Source organism: Carassius auratus, unplaced genomic scaffold (assembly GCF_003368295.1).
Source record: "Carassius auratus strain Wakin unplaced genomic scaffold, ASM336829v1 scaf_tig00214550, whole genome shotgun sequence".
NCBI lineage: Eukaryota > Metazoa > Chordata > Actinopteri > Cypriniformes > Cyprinidae > Carassius > Carassius auratus.
This window is the reverse complement of record NW_020527705.1, coordinates 101,334-122,106: the sequence shown is the minus strand read 5'-3', so window position 1 is coordinate 122,106 and position 20,773 is coordinate 101,334. Positions and strand designations below refer to the sequence as shown.

The 20,773-nt window shown below is 37.4% G+C and overlaps 2 protein-coding genes and 1 pseudogene across 2 annotated transcripts; 2 read left to right on the top strand and 1 right to left on the bottom strand.

Annotated features, from left to right (window-relative positions):
• On the top strand, window positions 1–6,172 carry LOC113092299 (spermine synthase-like; annotated as a pseudogene).
• Window positions 6,173–7,620: 1,448 nt separating this feature from the next.
• On the top strand, window positions 7,621–15,251 carry LOC113092301 (protein phosphatase methylesterase 1-like). Its single transcript, XM_026257883.1, has 14 exons — window positions 7,621–7,850; window positions 9,102–9,195; window positions 9,322–9,414; window positions 11,239–11,296; window positions 11,734–11,785; window positions 11,866–12,020; window positions 12,706–12,796; window positions 13,467–13,532; window positions 13,643–13,772; window positions 14,227–14,356; window positions 14,437–14,481; window positions 14,591–14,655; window positions 14,737–14,803; window positions 14,904–15,251. Exons 1-14 carry the CDS (start codon window positions 7,768–7,770, stop codon window positions 14,912–14,914), a joined length of 1,140 nt encoding a protein of 379 aa, XP_026113668.1. The 5' UTR covers window positions 7,621–7,767; the 3' UTR covers window positions 14,915–15,251.
• A 2,437-nt stretch (window positions 15,252–17,688) lies between these two features.
• On the bottom strand, window positions 17,689–18,657 carry LOC113092295 (odorant receptor 131-2-like). Its single transcript, XM_026257874.1, has one exon. The coding sequence runs from the start codon at window positions 18,655–18,657 to the stop codon at window positions 17,689–17,691; it is 969 nt and encodes a 322-aa protein (XP_026113659.1).
• Between the last annotated feature and the right edge of the window lie 2,116 nt (window positions 18,658–20,773).

Here is a 20,773-nt window from a genome sequence, read left to right as displayed (position 1 = left end):
AGTGCTACCACCCACTTCCGAGCTCGACTAGAAAGAGACAGACGGACAGAGCGCAGCGCACTAGCGCAGCGGCAGTGAACACAACACACCTCCCTCCGGCGTGCCCGTCATCTACCCCTCTGTCACCACAGACTCTCCACCGATTCACCTCCGGCTGCCTCATCCAGGCATGGCAGACGGCTTTACCCCATCATGGCAGTGCTACATTACACCCTTGACTTCAAACTCCGTGCGCCAGGTAAATTTCAGTGAAGTGAATGAAGGGGGCGAGTGGAAGAGGAGAGGAAGAGGAGGGCTCGTGTTGCACTGCAGACATGCGGGCCTCCTCGCAACTGCTCCGTAAGCGTTTTATTGTCTTTATAATAGCAGGGAGGCTGCAGTCCCACTGCTGCATTGCCGAGATGGCCACGGGATGCATGTGTTATTGTATTCGTATGGCTTTTTTGTTGTGCATGTCCTCCTGACGTTTGCTCTGATAATTGACCTTCTGGGGGTAGCATAGCGGTGTTAGCAGAGGCTAATGTTGGCTCTGTATCATGTATTTGAATGAAGCTCATAAATGAACATACATATGCACTGACTACCAGACGAATTATATTAACACAGATATTGCCTTTTGCATATTATCTGTTTTTATGAATGAACCGCGCGTGACCCCGTTATAGGCACTATTCCCGTAACGTTACATATTTTGGATCTAGCGGGTTTTATTTTTTTTATTTTTTTTTGACAGCCGTGCCTCTATTTCACTGTCTAATAATATCGCAAGAAGATAAGATGAGTATTCATGCGTGCATACCGCATCGATCATACTTCGATATACACACAAGCATGCCATATCTGTTTTGTGATCAGTGTGACAGGTGCAGACTATCATGTACTATGTTTTGGATTAATATTAGATAAATTTATGGCTGCATAAGCATATCTGTACGTTGCAGTTCACCCTACTTTTATAAGCTGTCGAAATAATAGGAATCAATATGAATCGGCTTGATTGGGTAGATGTACTTAACTAGGTTAAAGGTAACTAGGTTTTATTCAAGCGCAATTTGAATCCTGGAATTAAATTAATTATCATATAAAATGAGAATTATGGTGGAAATTACGAAATATAATTTATTTGATTCCATTTCATTCGATTATTAAACGTATTTTATTCAAAAATGAAAATGATTTATTCGCTGTCACTTTACTATACACTTTAAAAGTAGAAAAGTTGCATTAAAGTGAATGGTGACTTAAGCTGTCAGTTCTTAAAGGGATAGTTCACCAAAAAAAGAACAGAAAATGTCATGTCGTTCAAAACCTGTAGGCATTTGTCTTCTATTGCATGTAAAAAAAAGAAAAAGAAATCTTAAATCTGCAAATGAGTTGAGCCGCATGCAGTAAAATTGGCCTTAGGGTTAGTTTTTTTCTCTCAGTCAAAATATCTTCTTTATTAGAAGTTAAATTAATCTGTCTGTTGTCCCTCTCTCTGTTTAGCTGACGTCTCTGCGACTGTACGTGGCTTACAGTCTATTTTTCAAGAGCAGGAAATGACAGAGAATGTCCACGACTCGGAGGGACATGGGTATCTGGCAACGTTTCTCGGCAAGAACGGCAGGTGAGCAGCTTTGCCTCAAAGCTTCAGTAGAACATCAGTGTCTTTCGCAACATGGCGCAGTATGCAAAATCTGTTCAACAGGTTTTGTATAGCTGAAAGGAGGAGGAACCAGAATTTAAATCCCCTCTCATTACATAGAGTTTTTAGCAATGACTCATCAGCTAGGAAAAACAAGAGACAAGTTTCCTTTCAATCAGGACATTCCATGGAGTTTTTTCATGTTCTCCGTAACGGCTAAGTGTAATGTTGAAGCTAACTGACAATAATGATGCCTGACCACACAAACGCCCCACTAAAAACACCAGGTGTGCTCCTGTGTTCAGACACTCTTTAGGATGACCGTTGATAGGCCAGTTAAGTGCAACAAAGGAAAGCATTTAGAAGAGTGCAGGGTGATTTTTAGTGGCTTTGTGCATTGGATTTAAAGGCTTTGGAACTCACTTCCTGTTTTATTTGTGACTCGCTGTAAACACAGCTGTTTGGGCTTTGTTTTACTTTTTGGCAAAGTGTTTGACTGCAGTTTTGAGGGTTTAATTGCGCTTCTATTCCTTGTAATCAGGTTTGCCATCTTACGAATGCACTCCCATGGTCTGGTGACCTTTGACCTGCAGTGTCTTGAAGGGGATGATGTAGTGCAAGTGGACAATGTGAGTTAACAGAACGTAGGTGCTATCAGGACTGATAGAGATGCATGATAACTTAATGTTCATCTTAAAACTACTAATAAAACCCTGTTCCATTTATTCTTCAGTCTCAAAATAAATATCCCCCCCCCCCACATTCACTTGTAGCATTTAAAACAATTGTCAAATTATTTTCACATATTTCCCATCATTATATTGTAGCTTTTAAAACTGGGATATCTGATTTTAAGAAAGGAGTCATTTGCACTTGTTCCTTTTCACTTGATAACAACAGGACACAGTCGTTACATTTAATCACATTTAATTGTAGTGAGGTAAAGCTGAATATTTAGCAGTCATTACTCAAGTCTTCAGTGTCACATGAACCAGATGTCAATCTAATAGGCTCACTTTTTATTATTATCATCAGCTTTATGCTGCTTAATATTTTGGGAAAGTGTGATATAATATAAGAGTTAAGATGAATAGAAATTCAAAAGACTTCAGAAGCTTTTATTTGGATAAATTCAATGCATGCTTCCTGGAGAAAAAAAAATTGTTTTGTATGGTACAGCATTCTGACCTCTAAACAAATCAGCCGGGAGGCGAGAGTGATTCAACCATTTTAAAATGTGTTTACTTCCTGTTTCTCTTTATTTGGAAGGTCATAATTAAGACAATGTTTTCTTTGTAGCTGCTGAATGCACTGGAGAAGAAATTGAAGGCTCTCCTGGATGGAAAAATCCAAAGGATCAAGAGGTATTTTCATTCTGAATCGGTTGCCTTTAATGAAATTCCTTCATTGTTTACTCGCCCCCATGACATTTCAAGCATGTATTCTGTGGAACTTTATCATGGTCTGTTTAACTGAATGTGTTCTGTCAGACTCCCTGTGCTGATTCGAGGCGGTGATGTTGACCGATACTGGCCCACCGCTGACGGCAGGGTTGATGGAGTACGATATCGATGAAGTTGTCTACGAGAAGGATTCTGCCTACCAGAACATCAAAATCTTGCACTCGCGGCAGTTTGGCAATATGCTCATTCTTAATGGGGATGTCAGTAAGTAAAAAGGTTCTTGTTTGTTTACTAGTTTCAAATGCATTACAAATTTCAGGGATGTTGTGTCATGTGAACACATGGTAATTTAGTGTGATCAAATGACAGATCTGGCAGAAAGTGATCTGCCCTACACTCAGGCCATTATGGGCAGCGGCAAAGAGCACTATGCTGGGAAGGAGGTACTTATTCTGGGAGGAGGAGACGGTGGAATACTTCATGAGGCGGTGAAGCTCAAACCAAAGATGATCACCATGGTTGAGATATCCTTTATGCTAACACTTGACTGCAGTTAAATGGAAAACTACTTCATGTTTTGTAACCGTCAGTATATTGTAACTTTTAGATATGTACTTTCCTTAATTAAATATTTACATTGACGAGTTGGTGATTGACGGATGTAGGAAGCACATGAGAAAGACATGCGGGAATGTTTTAGATAACTTGAAGGGAGATTGTTATGAGGTAAGAACTGAATGATCTGTGCAGTGACATTTTATTCCGGTCCAAGTTCTAAACACACCTGCCCAGCTTCAGTTTATAACTATAATGTTATACTATAATGACTATATTACACATTCTTATTCATTTATAAGTTGCTAAACATATTTTTATCCTTGAATTTACAATGAGGCCCATTTCCTGCTTTTGAAACAAGTGCAATGTAGACAGTTGAGGGAAATTGCCCAAACTCTGGACAACTTCCAGCTTTTTTTTTTTTTTGGCCAACAATGAATGAATAGCATTCTTTTTTTTTAATCAAATTTTCCCCTTTTGTGTTTCAGATATTGGTACAAGACTGTGTCCCCATTCTTAAAAAGTTTGCCGAGCAAGGAAGGACATTTGATTACGTCATAAATGACTTGACGGCTGTCCCTATTTCTACAGCACCGGAGGAAGGTTAGTGCACTGTATATGCAGCTGTGTGTTTCTGACTGAGCCTTACAAATATTAAATCTATTCACATGATCTAAATTTTTCAATAGATTCAACATGGGAGTTCCTGAGACTCATCCTTGACCTCTCCATTAGAGTTCTGCGGCCTGGTGGGAAGTACTTCACACAGGTGAGGGGGGCAGGTAGTTCTACTCACTGTAAAGTTTTGCTGTTTTTCATTCCTTTTAATGCATTGTCTTCTGCCTGCAGGGTAACTGTGTGAACCTGACTGATGCGCTCTGTGAATACGAAAAGCTTTTGTGCAGACTTTCGTGCAAAGTGGACTTTTCAAAAGAGGTGGTGTGTGTTCCCTCATATATGGAGCTGTATCCTTTTTAAATGACCAAGTTAGTCTTTCATGGTGAAATACATTTATCAATGGGTGAGAAAAACAGTATGTCGGTGAATAAGGCATTTCTACAATGCAGGGCCCAACATTAGGATTATGTTTTCAGAAATAATTATACATTTTTAGGAATGTATATTTTGAATTATTTAAATGTTAAATGGTTAATAATATTGTTGAACAAAAAGTAAAAAAATTTTTTTTTAATTATATGTATTTAGATAGATACATAGATAGATATAGATATAACATTTAAAAGAAAAATAAACATTAATACATGTACCTTTTATAAACAAAATTATACATGAATGTATATATATATATATATATATATATATATATATATATATATATATATATATATATATATATATATATATATATATATATATATATATATATATATATACACACACACACATACACATACACACCAAGAGCCAAGAACCAAGAGAAAACATTACCATCTACAGCCGCGAGAGGGCGCTATATGCTGCTCAGTGGTAGACTACAGGAGCACTGAGCAGCATAGAGCGCCCTCTCGCGGCTGTAGACGGTAATGTTTTCTCTTGGTTCATTTCTCTCTGTTCATGTCAAATTAATTTTGATAAATACTTTGCATATAAATACTCTCCCCATCTTCTTGTTGTCCTCACATCACATGTATTGACTGTTCCTTAACATGTTGACTCAGATGGGTGTTTTACACCATCTGGAAGAAGTAATGTCTCTTCCTCCTTCACTCTCTCCTCCAAGTCCTGCCGGAATGTGAAGATTTCTCCCTCACCCTCTGTTGCACTGAGGGGAGACGTGCACATATCTCTTCAAGCACTGTTTCTGTTTCTACTGTTCCTTCACGTCCAAAAATGAACAGCCTTCCCATTTTTGACATGGCTATTAGAATTTGTTTGTGTTTGAAGTTTCATAGAGATTGTTGTTTTGTTTGTTTGATGTTGTGTGTTTGGAGTCGTCCAGGGAGTGCGGTGTGTGAGTGACACTGCTGATGATACTGAAGGCTGGATGGCAGCAAAGCATCCAGACACATTCTGACTCCTGCCTTTGGGGATTTACTCTTATGATACAGATTTTACAAAGTTCTTTGTGTTTTACTGTAGCTCCAGACTTTTTCCTTTCGTTGGCCTTTGTGTTGGACTTTTTTGCATCCTTTTGTACCTGTGGCTGGAGTGTGATTTGATTCATGGTGTTACATAGAGAGTTTATTGGCAGTGTTGCATTCTGGGAGTTCACTGAATATTCTATTGAAGCCTTTGAATATGTCTTAAAAGGGAAAAATGTCATTGCTGTGGCAATTTTCATTCTGGTTTTCTTTTTTTCTGAGCTGTGAATACTTTTTTAATGATTAGCAAAAAACTAGGTCCAAAGTAGGTTTCCCTGCTTGAAGTTGCAAATATTATATTGCAATTATAATAAAAATTATAATGAGAAAGAAGTTTTTACTGAATGTAGGCCACTTAGATTCATACCCTTTTATCCATACGGTGCTTCACTGATATTATTTATTTTTTCAATATACCAGTGATCCTGCCCTGAAAAGTAACTTCTGTTAATGAGAGTGATAATCAACTATTAAAGCGATTAAGGTGAAAAATGTCTAATCTCTTTTTTTGTGGCTTCTCTGATTCTGTCTCATGAGAATGGACTGCACGGTTATTATTACTGTGATAGCCATTTCTCATAGCTTTTCACAATCATAACTGATGTTATTTATACAGTCTGTGGTCAAGACCCATAACTAGTGTCATAATAATAATACCTGCAATGCAATACATCTTTACACTGCTGTGCATTACGAAAAGAAGTTGGTTTTCAATTACAATTGAAAAGTTTGATGATAATAATTCTCAAGAAACAATCATTCCAAATCTCTTTTTAAATGTCAATTTATTACTAGATATGAACCAGTACAAAAATTCAATATTCAACAAATGTGGACATAAAATTAATAAATATAAGTTTAGCATTCACCAAGTCAAAATTCTAAGACATATATATATATATATATATATACCGGTATACAGTACAGACCAAAAGTTTGGACACACCTTCTCATTCAAAGAGTTTTCTTTATTTTCATGACTATGAAAATTGTAGATTCACACTGAAGGCATCAAAACTATGAATTAACACGTGGAATTATATACATAACAAAAAAAGTGTGAAACAACTGAAAATGTCATATTCTAGGTTCTTCAGAGTAGCCACCTTTTGCTTTGATTACTGCTTTGCACACTCTTGGCATTCTCCTGATGAGCTTCAAGAGGTAGTCACCTGAAATGGTCTTCCAACAGTCTTGAAGGAGTTCCCCGAGAGATGCTTAGCACTTGTTGGCCCATTAGCCTTCTGTCTGCGGTCCAGCTCACCCCTAAACCATCTGGATTGGGTTCAGGTCCGGTGACTGTGGAGGCCAGGTCATCTGGCGCAGCACCCCATCACTCTCCTTCTCGGTCAAATAGCCCTTGATGCCATAGTCATGAAAATAAATTGAATGAGAAGGTGTGTCCAAACTTTTGGTCTGTACTGTATATATAGTACTTAATGATTATGCATTAACCCTATTATTAAGAAAGGAAGAAAAAAATATGAATTAATATGAGCTTAATTATAGATATATGAATATTAACAGGTATAGGTATGTGACATTTTGGGGTAAAAATAATAAAATGATCATTTATTTGAGTGACAATAATGGCTACACCAGGAAGATTTTACATTAAAACTATGAAAGAGGTGGTCGTGGATTTCAGAAAAGCTGCAGATATCACTTCATAATATTTAGAATGCTGTCCATTGAAAGGCACTGACGGTGATCAACCCATCACCCTTTGTATTGCATTACGTCATATTTTTAAAGGCTGGTCTACGTGCAAAGGAACCGAAACTGGTGTTTTCTGTTAGTTGTAGTTCTTTCCGTGCACTATGACGTGAGCGTCAGCGATAAGAACCCGTTAAATGACTACATTTCCCATTATGCACGCTGGGCAAAAATACTGGTGTGCGGAGACTACTTGTGTGAACATACTCACCATAGATTTCTGTACCTGTCTGCAGATCTACTGTTATTAATTTGTTAATTTGTAAAGTGTACATCTGTTTTGTTTATAGAAGAGGAGTCGTATGGTGCAAAGAGGGCTAGACGCTTTACGTGCTCAAAGGGTTTTGTTTGTTTTCCTCACACCATGGAGAAACAGTTGCATTTGAATTTGCTAGCCTGCAAACCCCCGATGGCAGGTTTGCAGTCTGGATCTAAAGTAAGAATGGGGTGAGTTTACGCTTTAATCATATCTTTTAATCATAATCAACAATGTGTTTTAGCAACCCTATCACTGAGCGCTGTTAGCTGTCACGATCTAGAAGATCCATACAGTGAGTCATTTCTCAAAATCTGTTGCTTTTATATGTCCTTAACTATTTCCATATTCGTTGCACGGATTCACAAACGTGTCTTGATTATGCTAAAAACATCCACGATTGATTTCTGCTCGTCTTACTGTCTGCGGTCCCCTCCTGTGTCTCGCCACCGCGATCACGACTCACTTGATAACAATGTACGCATCAATTAATTCAATTAATCGATTGAATAAATCTGCTCTCAGGCGGTTCTCGAGTCAACAGCAGTCTGTTTTTTATACATACACTACTACTCGTATGAGCTGAGATCCAGTAAGGGAGCATTCGAAAAGAAAGTTGCTAGAAATGTTACAAATAAAATGTTTAATACTTGATGATCGAAACACAAACTAAACAGAGTTGGTAAATATCACCTTACACGATAGATTTTTTTTAAATGACCCCCAAAAATTAAATAACAATTGCTTAAAAGTTTTTGCAATCTTAAGTCATCAAGGTGTAGATGAGTTTGTTTCTTCATCAGAACAGATTTGAAGAAATGTATCTTTACATCACTTGCTCACTAATGGATCCTCTGCAGTGAATGGGTGCAATGACTCCACACAGGTGATAAAAAACCTAAAAGTACTAGACAAGTAATCCACATGACTCCAGTCCATCAGTTAATGCTATGTGAAGTGAAAAGCTATGTGTTTATAATATAAACAACTATTTTTACTTCAAACATTTGCTTCCAGCTAAAATATGTGTATCCATATCAATAATACTGCTTCCTCCAGTGAGAAAGTCATATCATCGGAATCAGGAGAGAAATATGCACAGATCAACCACTGTTTACAAGTGAAATAGTTCTAAACAAATATGCCAGTTGATTTTGATTTGACTTTTTCACTGGAGGGAACATTGTTATGGACTATGAACTTGTTTTTGTGGTCAGAAACAATAGTTTAAAGTTAAAATGTCATGACGTATTTTGTCTCATTTGTGAGCTATTGCTTTAAATGAGATGCTTTATCTGAGCTCTGTATTCTTCTGATCAGTCATTTAAACCGTGGCCACTAGGATTCCTTGACTGTACAAGGATATAGAAAATATATACAAAGACAAAAATGCACACACTTGGATTGTACTAACTGTATTTTGTTCTCCTCTCGCTTTGCAGACCAGGAAGAAAACGAGATTTTTCTCCTCTGTCCTGGAGTCAGTACTTTGAAACCATGGAGGACGTGGAGGTGGAAAATGACAACAGCAAAGACATATCCTTTGTTTAATTGTTATGAGGAATCTCAGCAAATTATGGAATATTGCCCTTTTTTGTACCTCATGTGCTATGACAAATTCTCCCATACTATTCTGTGAAGCCTTCCTTTACTCCTTTGCACACATTCAGAATTTACAGCAGTGGCTCTCATGGGCCCGTCCTGATGCTCCTTCATGGAGGGGGTCACTCTGCACTGTCCTGGGCAGTCTTCACTGTGAGTTTCTTGCACCTCACAGAGTTGTACCTCACTATTTGACTTCTAGTGCTTTGTTTTTATGGTATATCATGCACATCAAAGAGACAGATGTGACATGTTCTCTGTACTGTGCATTAATATTGTTAAAGAGCCAGTAAGATGAAAATTCTAAGCTTCATATCACTGTACTGTACAATAGGTTTAAATCCATCCAAGGTTAAAAAACATTGTCATTTTGTCAAAATATCATTTTAAAATTACCTCAATTCTCAGAGATCCCCAAACGGTTCGCGCGAAGCTGTTCAAAAGATTCAGTTTCCTTAAACCCCACCTTTCGATAGCATACTCTGTTCTGATTGGTCAACTGACATAGTTTTGATTGGTTGTTCCACACACAACTTCATGGTAAACAATGCGTTAGCATCTTTTTGGGTTGAATTATGTCTTATTCCTCTCACCGCGAAGCAAACGGTAAAATAAAAAACTTGAACAGTCTCGCTGCTTTTTCTTCTGTGTGGGTGTATTCAAGCCGCGCGCTTCAGTTCGAATCTGAATAGCGCATTCAGCGCGGGGGTGTGGTCACGAAGGGAGACATGAAAAACAGATATCGCGTTGTTTTCATATGGATTACTTTATCACAGAATATATGTTAGCAGCACTTGTTACACTTCATTTTAATGACGTGTTTGTAAATGAAGATCAGCGCAGATAAAGGCTGCAGACAGCACACATACTGATAAGACACTCGGGAGAAAACAAACACATTACTTCATAATCATACTTCGCGTTGTGATTCGGAGATGCTTGTTGGTCTAAATAAAGTTGGTAATGAACCCTCTTTTATGGCCAAACGCTTTGAAAATCCAGCCTTGTACTCACCGAGATTAGAAAAGAAGTCATCAGTGAAATGTTGTGAACACAACAAAAGGGATTTGTTGTACTGCTCTGGTATTGTGGTAAAAATGAATTTTAGCCATTGGTTCTTCTGATCTTCATTCTTTGGCAGTGAAAATAAAACAAACTTACCTTTACAATTAAAAACACACTGTCTCCTCGACATGATGCTCTCACACCAACCAGAGCGTCTGTGTGTGGGGGTGGGGCAGGTTAGAGCTGTGTTTCTCCCAAGACGGTAGGCGGAGATTATTATGCAAAGTGCTCCTAGTGACGTACATAGAGATGGGCAAAAGATTTGAAATCTATAAAGACTCGTTTCAGCGATTCAGAGTCGACTCCTTACTTTAGAAGCCAATAACTTTATAAATCGTGTACTTTTTGGTTTAATTACTTTGCACATTGTTTACACTGATGGACAGCTACATCATACACTGTAATACAGGTAATTTTTGATTTCCCATCTGTGTGGCTCTTTAATAGTGTTCCTGTGGCTCAGTGGTATAGCCTTGTGTTAACAGCGCAAAAGGTTGTGGGTTCGTTTCCCAGGGAACACATGTTAGCTAAAAGATGTTAGCCTGAATGCACTATAAGTCGCTTTGGATAAAAGCATTTGCTAAATGCATAAATGCATATACAGTATGTGTATTAAATGCATATATAAATTTACATTATCATTCAAAAGTTTGAGGTTGGTTAGGAAAAAATTTCGAAAGAATATATGAAAGAAAAGTAACAGTTTTATTTAGCAAGGATGCATTCAGTTGATCAAAAGTGACTGTTACAAAAAAAATATATTATCTATCTATCTATCTATCTGTCTATCTATCTATCTATATGTAGATAGATAGATAGATAGATAGTGATAAATATAGACTTTTATATGATGATTATATTCAATTCAATTTATTTCGTTTATGTAATTATATCTTATGTTTGTATTTTCAGTCTGTTATATGCAGCCGGATTAACTGCAGGGTTGTAGCAATGGACCTCAGAGGACATGGTAAGTGATTTCATAGTTTTTTTTTTATTTATTTTTTTAAGTGAGGCGTTTCCACATATGTTGACCCATACTCATAATTTGTGCTTTGCATTTAACCCGTCCAAGTACACACACACACACACCGTGAACACACACTCTGAGCAGTGGGCAGCCATATTGCTGTTGCGCTTGGGGAGCAGTGGAGGGTTGCTCAAGAGTCTCACCCCAAGTCGTGGTATTTAAGTTGGAAGAGAGCACTGGTTATTCATGCCCCTTACCCAGTCCAATGCTCTAACCATTAGGCCATGACTGCCCACACATAACACATAGCTGATAACAAACCATAAGCTTTTGATTTTATAATAATCACATAGATAAGTAGCTTGCATGTGATTAACACAAAACTTATGATCTAACTGACCAGTTTACAAATAGCTAATTTTTTTCATATAATTCAGGTGATACTAAAGTAAAGAACCCTGACGACCTGTCTGCTGAAACAATGGCCAAGTGAGTGCACACTCATCTCTTAAGGTCTGTACAAAGCAGGTTTTCACAGCATTTAATTTAGAAATGTTTCTTTTTCTCAGGGATGTTGGAAAAGTGGTGGAGGTACTTTACGGTGAAAACCCACCTCCCATCATGATTATTGGTCACAGCATGGGTGGAGCAATAGCGGTTCACACGGCTGCATCCAATCACGTGCCATCACTGCTTGGCCTTTGTGTTATTGATGTAGTGGAAGGTAAGTTTTCACCCCTTGTGCCTATTTTACTCCACACAAGCAACAGTTGATGTCAAGTGAAAAATATTTACTAGTGCATATATTGAAATAGCTTTCAAGATATGGAGTTGTATAGTTATTGCTTTTTGTGCTGCATGCTATATATACTGTAGCATATATACACACTATATATGACCCTGGACCACAAAACCAGTCTTAAGTCGCTGGGGTATATTTTTTAGCAATAGCTGAAGAAACTCTATGGGTCAAAATTATAGATTTTTCTTTTATGTCACAAAAATATTGAGTAAGGATATTGAGTAAAGACCATGTTCCATGAAGATATTTTGTAAATCTATAAAAACTTAATTTTTTATTAGTAATTTGCATTGCTGAGAACTTAATTTGGAAAGGTAACTTTCTCAGTATTTAGATTTTTTTGTACCCTCAGATTCCAGATTAAAATAGTTGTATATCGGCCAAATATTCTCAGATCCTAACAAACCATACATCAATGGAAAGATTATTTATTCAGCTTTCAGGTGCTGTATACATCTTGATTTCGAAAAATTGACACTTAAGACTGGTTTTGTGATCCCGGGTCAAATATATTTAGTAACCGATTTAAATGCAGTTTGACTATGTTTGGATATTTATGTTTGATATCTATGTTTGATGCATTTAATGCTGTTCTGCTCATTCTTAGGTACAGCAATGGATGCCTTAACCAGCATGCAAAACTTTCTGAGGGGTCGACCAAAAACATTTAAATCTGTGGAGAATGCAATCGAATGGAGGTACACAGTTTTTGGTGATAGTTGTTTAAAAAATGTAATTGATTCTGTAATATATCAAAACTATGAGTGTCATTCAATTAATTGCAAATCTGTTATTATTACACCTAACATTAAAATTTGTGCTCTGTAATTTGTGCTAAATGTTTTCGCAATTCATTTCCAAATGAATGTGGAAACTGCAGCATTTTTTTTAAATCTTAGAATTTAATAATTTGTTAAAAGGCATCTTTTTAATAAGTCCTATGGTTGAAGGCCAGTTATCATTGATACCGGTTCTGGTATAGATACCTCTGTTTGGATTTTTTTTTCAATTTCTCTGGGCTAAATTAGGAATTATAGCAATTCATCCTTACATTATAATTGAAACCCAGTCCTAAACTGCAAATTATCATGTTGTTTTTATTTATAATTTATCAACAATTACAGAACATAAAAATAAAAAAGAAATTACTTAAACTTTAATTTAAGTGAGCTTAAAATAATGTTCACTTAAATCTGTTATAATAAATGTAAGTTTTAGCGGTGCTTTATATATAGTGAAAATATTAATTACAAAACATAATAAAAGTTTATTCAGAATCCAGTTATTTTGCAAAAAATGGTACAGGTCAGTATGCCTCATACATCGCAGCTGGTAACTTTTTTTATTTGTTTTTATTTTTTTAACCAGTGTTAAAAGTGGTCAGATCAGGAATGTAGAGTCTGCACGCGTGTCAATGGTTGGACAGGTGAAAAAGTAAGTCTTCCCTAGTATTGGTTCATTTAACTAGCTCCAGGAATGTATAAATTGTACAAATATTTAGCTACTGTATATACTGCACTGATTAGATTTGTTGGGATGTTTAGATGTGAGGAGCCACTGAGTAGTCCAGGGGTTTCCAAGAATATAAGTGAAGGCATTATTGAAGAAGAAGAAGAGGAGGAAGAAGAAGGAGGCGAATCTAACCACAAAAGGAAGAAAGAGGATGACCAAGAGGTAATGATTCAATTCTGATCTGATCACCTAAAAATATTTCAAATATTTCTATTCGACATACTTTAAATGCTGTTCTTTTGAACTTATATATATCTTTGACCATCAAATCTGCATTTTAGAATGATTTCTGAAGGATCATGTGACACTGAGAACTGGAGTAATGGCTGCTAAAACTTTAGATTTGCCAGCACAGGAATACATTTCATTTTAAAATATGTTAAAATAGAGAATGTAATATTTCACAATATTACTGTTTTCACTGTAATCACCTGATAAGCATTAGAGACTTTTTTTTTTTTCCCCCACAAATGTTAAATCAAATCTTGCCAACCCCCAAACCTTTGACTTTTAGTGTACATTATCCCTTACTTTATTGTACATCTCTTCACAAGTATGTTTCAAAATGAATTCATTATTTTCTGTACAAATGTTTGTTGATTTTCCCGTTTGGCAGATAAAGAAAGAATGTCTGTACACTTGGCGTATTGAGCTCTCAAAGACAGAGAAGTACTGGGAGGGCTGGTTCAAAGGGCTGTCCTCTCTCTTTCTCACCTGCTCTGTGCCAAAACTCCTCCTGCTGGCTGGTAAGAATGCTTAGACATTTGTCTTTTAGACATACGCAGTGTAAAAAGATGACTCTTAATGAGTAATCTGTCTCGCATAGGTGTTGACAGGCTTGATAAAGATCTTACCATTGGGCAAATGCAAGGTAAAGCATTTATATTCTTGCTCTTAAAGCTAGACTTTATAGTACAGCACAAGTCACGTTGCTGTGGCCAGAAGGTCCTTCATGTCTTTTGTGGTTGTTATTGTTATAGGGAGGTTCCAGATGCAGGTTCTGCCGCAGTGTGGCCATGCTGTTCATGAAGATGCCCCGGAAAAAGTATGTCTGTTTTGTATCCTAGTGTCTCACAGTTATAGAAAGTCATATTCGATTCAGCTGCATTTGCTTCTTCTGATCCAGGTAGCTGATGCTCTAGCCACCTTCATGGTCCGTCACAGGTTCACTGAATTCAAAGAGGGTTTCCCCAGTAAGAACACACGTGATTGAATCGTATAAAAGAACATTAATATTTTTTTTGTTTTCTAATCTCGCCTTTTGTTTTCTGTGTGTGTTATTTGCTTCAACAGATGACGTGTAGCCTTCACTCGTAGTCTTCATCCAGCAATGTGTCATCCCTCTCTGCTCTCCGCTGGAGATTACAATACAAGCAAAACCATGATGACGCCTCTGCTGTCAACTCATTCTTAGCACTTCATTCTTAAATTATATTCATTTTTGTTTGACTTCATGTATGTTTGCTGTAATCATTATGATTATCTCGTCTATTTTGGAAGGAAATAATACAATATTACTTATAATTTCAAATCGTTATTCATATTTAAATTTTTATTTTCCCCTTAACTGATTTATTTTGCATTTCCTCTGATGCCTTGCTTGTTTGTTGTTGTAATTAGGATGATTGCATCATGTTGTGTTCAAAGTGTTGGTCGTTGGAAATAATAAAAAAAGGTTTCCGCAGTCTGTGCTCATTTATAATTCACAGTATTAACAGCCAGAAAATTTAATTCAGTGTAAGCAAAATGGAAAATAGAAATGAAATATACAAAAATGAATTGGAATCAGATCGAGATCTTCTAAATCTAAATCAAACATGGAAAAATGTATCAATACCAAGACCTTGTTTTGTGCATGACGTAAAATTATATTCCTTGCTCTTTATTTCTGATTTACAGGTTAAATCACTTGATCCAATACCATCTTGTCTTTTTAAATCATGTTTTGATTCCCTGTCTCCTGTTGTTTTGAGAATTATCAATAGCTCTTTGTGCACCGGTGTTGTGCCAGCAACACTTAAGACTGCTGCTGTCACCCCTGTACCAAAAACTAACAACATGGACTTTAATAATCTGAATTATTTTCGTCCCATCTCTAATCTCCCATTCCTCGCCAAAATTTTTGAACAAACAGTGGCTTCTCAGCTGCTCTCTCATCTTTCCTCCAAGGATCTTTTTGAGCCACTTCAGTCTGGATTCCATAAACTTCACAGCACTGAAACTGCGTTAGTTAAAGGTCACTAATGACTTGTTCATGGCTGCCGATTCTGGCCGTCTGTCTATACTGATTCTTCTTGATATTACTGAAGCTTTTGACACTAGATCACTCCATATTAATCACCTCTTTAGAGACAATCTTTGGAGTTTCTGATTCTTGAATTAAAGTGGTTTATGTCCTGTATACCTCTCTGATCGCAAGCAGTTTGTTGTGATGTGTGATTGCAAGTCTGAGGTTGGTGTGGTGCACTCTGGTGTTCCCCAGGGATCAGTTTTGGACCCTTTAATTTTAGTATTTCAATTTTTTCATTTGGCCAACTTTTAAGAACTCTTGGTTCTAACTTTCACTTTTATGCCGATGACACCCAGATCTATATACATTCAAAACCTGATGTCAATATGCATGTGTGTCTTCTTTTTCAATGTTTTACTGAGATTAAAAAATGGATGTCTGAAAAAGACTGAAGTGATGCTTCTTAGTTCACCTCATCAGTTGCCTAAAGCAGAGACCATAACCTTAAGTGTGGGTGGCTCTGCTTTACAATACTAAACAAAAAAATCAGGGGTGATATTTGACACCAATTTAACATTTGACCATCATGTTCGTAACAGTCCAAGCATATTTTTTTCATCTCAGAAACATTGCCAAATTACGTCCCATGTTGACTTTCTCTGTGGCAGAAAAGTTAATCAACACTTCTGTTTTTTCACACATTGATTATTGTAATGCATTGCTGGCTGGAGTTTCTAAAGCTACCCTAAGTAAATTACAGTTAGTACAAAATTCAGCTGCTAGAATTCTGACTAAGACCAGTGCAAGGGAGCACATCACACCTATCCTGGAAAAATTGCACTGGCTTCCTGTTAGTTTTCATATTGATTTTAAAATTCGCATGCTCACTTAAGGCCTTGAATAATTTGGCCCCTCAATATTTGTGTGAGCTTTTAACCCCCTACACTCCTACACATGCTCTACACCCTTCTGAAGCTGGTCTTTTAACTGTCAAAACAACACGACTAAAAACTATGGGTGATCATGCTTTTTCTTCTTTGGCTCCTAAATTGTGGGATTACCTGCCCTCTGAGATTAGGAATGCAGAATCCCTTAGTGTTTTAATTGTCCCTTAAAACATACTTTTTAGGATAGCTTTTATGTGATTCATGTAATTACTTTGTTATTATATTGGTTTTCTATTTTATTTTATTTTTTATTTTTTTGTTTGATTAGTTTTTACTGCCTGCATTATGTGCATCTTTTAATTTCATTTTTTTTATGTAAAGTGCTTTGAGATGCTACTTTTAAAGGCACTATATAAAATAACATTTATTGTTATTATTATTATTATTATTTATGCCAACAAAGAAGCTTAAAATCAGATTTGCCTTATGGTCAGTGGTGTAAGTGAAGTGGTTCTGTCTTTTATGCATATGTACATTTAGTGATAGAAACAGAAGATATATTGCATTCAGCTTACACATTATAAGAAACATGTTTGTACACATTTAAATCTCAGGTAGGGGTGCTTTGTATTCATTTTTATATAAATAATGTATGATCTTGGTACATAGAATGGGTTAAAGGTATGCTCTTTTTACAGTCCAAAGTGTATATGTGCATAATACAAGATGTTCTGTTAAGTTAACAGAGGATGTGGTATTTTAGCAGCAAGATATGTAAAAACCTGTCATAACAGAAAAAAAATGAAAGCATGAAAAATACATTTATTTTTATTTTAAACAACAGAACGGTACAATTTAAAATAAAAGTATATGGTTCTGTAACTTTTTCAGATAAACATATTGAAATATGGCATTAATCATACATTGTGCAAATTATTGTTTCATATCATCACACATACATTTAATGTACATTAGCAGAGGGCCTCACTTTGCCTGAACGATAGCAGAAATAATATTTAAATAAGGGCCACACAGCTTCATCTCTCATACCGTAGATCAGAGGACTCAGGCAGCGTGGCAGCATAAGAAGAATTAGAAAATTCAGATATCTCAGATTTATGAAGAGAGAAGAGCTGTCAGACACTGTGTATAGTGCTTTGTTTATTGTAGCATAAAGGAAAGAGGTGAGACACAGTCCCAGCTGAATCAAGTGCAAGAGCACCGTTTTGAGGGCTTTCTTAGCAGAATCTTTATCAGAGGAAACAGACCTGGCAGTGATCATAATGCTAACATATGTAAAAACAATGATCACTGCAACAGACACAAAATAAAGAATATCAAACCCTTGAGTTTTATCCAGCTGCCATTTGAATAAATACAATTTTTCTTGTGTGCAAAATAAAACATCTACAAACAAACGGGGGTTGATAATTAACACAAAAATGATGTCTGTTATAATATTTATGGAACTAAGGAGCCAGATGATCCCTATGGCAATTCCAGTCCTTTTTGGTGTGGCGATGCTGCAGTGTCTCAGAGGGAAGCAGATCGCCACGTACCGCTCCAGAGACATCATTGCTAGTGTCAGAGGAGCATTACGGAAAGTGCAGTAGGAGATAACCACTAACAGAGTGCAGATGGCTCTGGTTACTTGAAGGTAATATGTACCCATAGTGTACATGATAGTTGTGAGTAGCAAAAGTACAGAGTCATTCATAAGCATGTGGCCAAAAAGAATATAGCGCGGTGTCTCCTGGAATATGCGCTTGCTTCTTAGAGCAAAGAACATCACACAGTTTAGAAAAAAGAAGAACAGAGACATTAACATAAGCACTGAAATTTTTGTACTGGGCCCAGCATCCATTTCTACCTTAAAGATTTGCTGATAAATGAAAGGCACATCCTCAGCTGTGCCATTAGAGCCTGCCATAAGCTGAAAGCAAGAAACAGAGAAACAATGCTGATAAGAGCAAGTTAAACAGTGTAAATAATGCAGTGAGACTCATTCTCCATCTATCTGTTGTGCCCTGGGGTGAGATTTGAAGTTTGCAACGTACCTCAGACACAAACGTGTTGTTATTCTGCAGTCAATAAGTCAGACATCAGCCCTTCATCTGCTCCAGCAGCAGAATCCACAAACAGTTCTGCTTCTGAACTTATATACATAGCTGTTACATTGTGACAGAACCACATGGGGATATCCTTTGTGTCACTGGGAGCAGAAGTAGAGGTGTAGGAAGAAGTGTGTGGAGGTCATTCTAAAAAGTAAGCCCAAAGACCTGATATCACTAATGAAAATGCTTCTATCAATTTAGAATTTATCCAAAACATAAAAACAATGTGAGTGAAAAGTATGCTGTAGCTGAAAAATTATCATGGTAGTAATTCAATTCTCACACACACACACACACACTGCAATTTATGAAGACTCACCATAGGTGTAATGGTTTTTATTCGGTAGGACCTGTATTTTCTATCACTCTACACCAACCCTACACTGTCCACATGGCCACATGTATCTGAGGGTGCTTTCACATCTCTAGTTTGGTTCATTTGGTCCGAACCAAGGCCAACAATTAGCATTTTTCAGCTTTTTTGGTCCCTTTTCACACCACACTGATTGCTTTGGTCCAAACCAGTTGAAACGAACCAAATTGCAGTCACATGACAACATCCACATCATCCACACCACAACAGCCATGATGTATTTCCTAAACTGCTTTTCGACTGGTCAGAATTTACGTGCGGGAAAATTCCAACATAAGAGGAAAAGCCAGCAAACAACACAGAGACAACACAACTATGGAGAGATGACTGCGCGGGCTGGTTTTGTCCCTGGCCATAATGTATTACATTTTTTGTATACACCACAATATGTAAACAAAACATCTCTATAATGAAGCATGGATGCGGCTTGAAAACAACGTTCTAATGCACTGCAAACAGCACTCTTGTAACTTCAGGTGGAGGCTTGGCTAAGTTATTCATAGAGCATATATAACTCCATACAAAAGATTCAAAATGAAACTACAACCAAAATACAACTGCCATATCTGTAATACTGCATCATCAGGTACTTTTCTTCATATTTTTTGGGAGTGTCCTATTGTCAGTAATCTGTGGAAACATGCAAACTTTGTTTTATCCTCTTTAGTACAAATTGATTACATGGTTAAGCCAATTGTTTTCTCTCTCTCATTGAAATATGTAAATTGATTTATAGTATCACAGAACAAAACAGGAAATTCTGATGACAACATGAGTGCTCACGATCCGTTCCAGATCGTGGATTCACTGCGACGGATCCTCACCACCACACCACCTGCTACCAATTCTGTCACAACAGCCAGCACTTCCTCACCACCGGTGATCGGCAGTCTCATGGCCAAACCGGTGCCCTGCTCTGGCTCTTGCTGCTGCTAGTGGGTGGAATGAGTTGCTCCCTCCAAACCACCTATCAGCAGGGATTGGAACCTAAAGTGCAGCTGCATCTCGCTGCTTACAATGAAACCATCGGGCTCGAGCACTTCATCCAGCTGGTAATCAGAGTCACCACTCATATGCAGTCATGTCTGGATGACCACCAGGGTCAGCAACTATTGGTTAGAGACTTGGACTAGTTACCAGAAGGTCGCCGGTTTAAGTTTCGGTGCTGGCAGGAGTTGTAGGTGGGAGGGAGTGAACTTACAGTGCTCTCTTCCACCCTCAATGCCCACGGCTGAAGTGCCCTTGAGCAAGGCACTGAACCCCACTTGCTCCCCGGGCACGGGATATATGGCTGCCCACTGCTATGGGTGTGTGTTCACAGTGTGTTCACTTCTCACTGCTGTGTATGTGCACTTGGATGGGTTAAATGCAGAGCACCAATTCCGAGTATGGGTTACCATACTTGGCAAATGTCACGACTTTCAATTAAATGTCACAACTTTCATTAATCAATACTGCCTTCCGCCAGCCAAAGACCATCAGCACTCCAGAACCCATGCAATTAGAAACCACCAGACTCTCACTAGCTGAGTGGCAGAGGCGGCTGACACAGGGATTAT

Excerpts from the sequence above, each read along its gene's own strand:
- LOC113092301 (XM_026257883.1), top strand. The coding sequence starts at position 7,768 with ATGGAGAAACAGTTGCATTTGAATTTGCTAGCCTGCAAACCCCCGATG. Across the intron at positions 9,415-11,238 it reads TGTCCTGGGCAGTCTTCACT|TCTGTTATATGCAGCCGGAT; the intron begins GTGAGTTTCTTG and ends TTGTATTTTCAG. Across the intron at positions 14,357-14,436 it reads AAAACTCCTCCTGCTGGCTG|GTGTTGACAGGCTTGATAAA; the intron begins GTAAGAATGCTT and ends TGTCTCGCATAG.
- LOC113092295 (XM_026257874.1), bottom strand. The coding sequence starts at position 18,657 with ATGGCAGGCTCTAATGGCACAGCTGAGGATGTGCCTTTCATTTATCAG.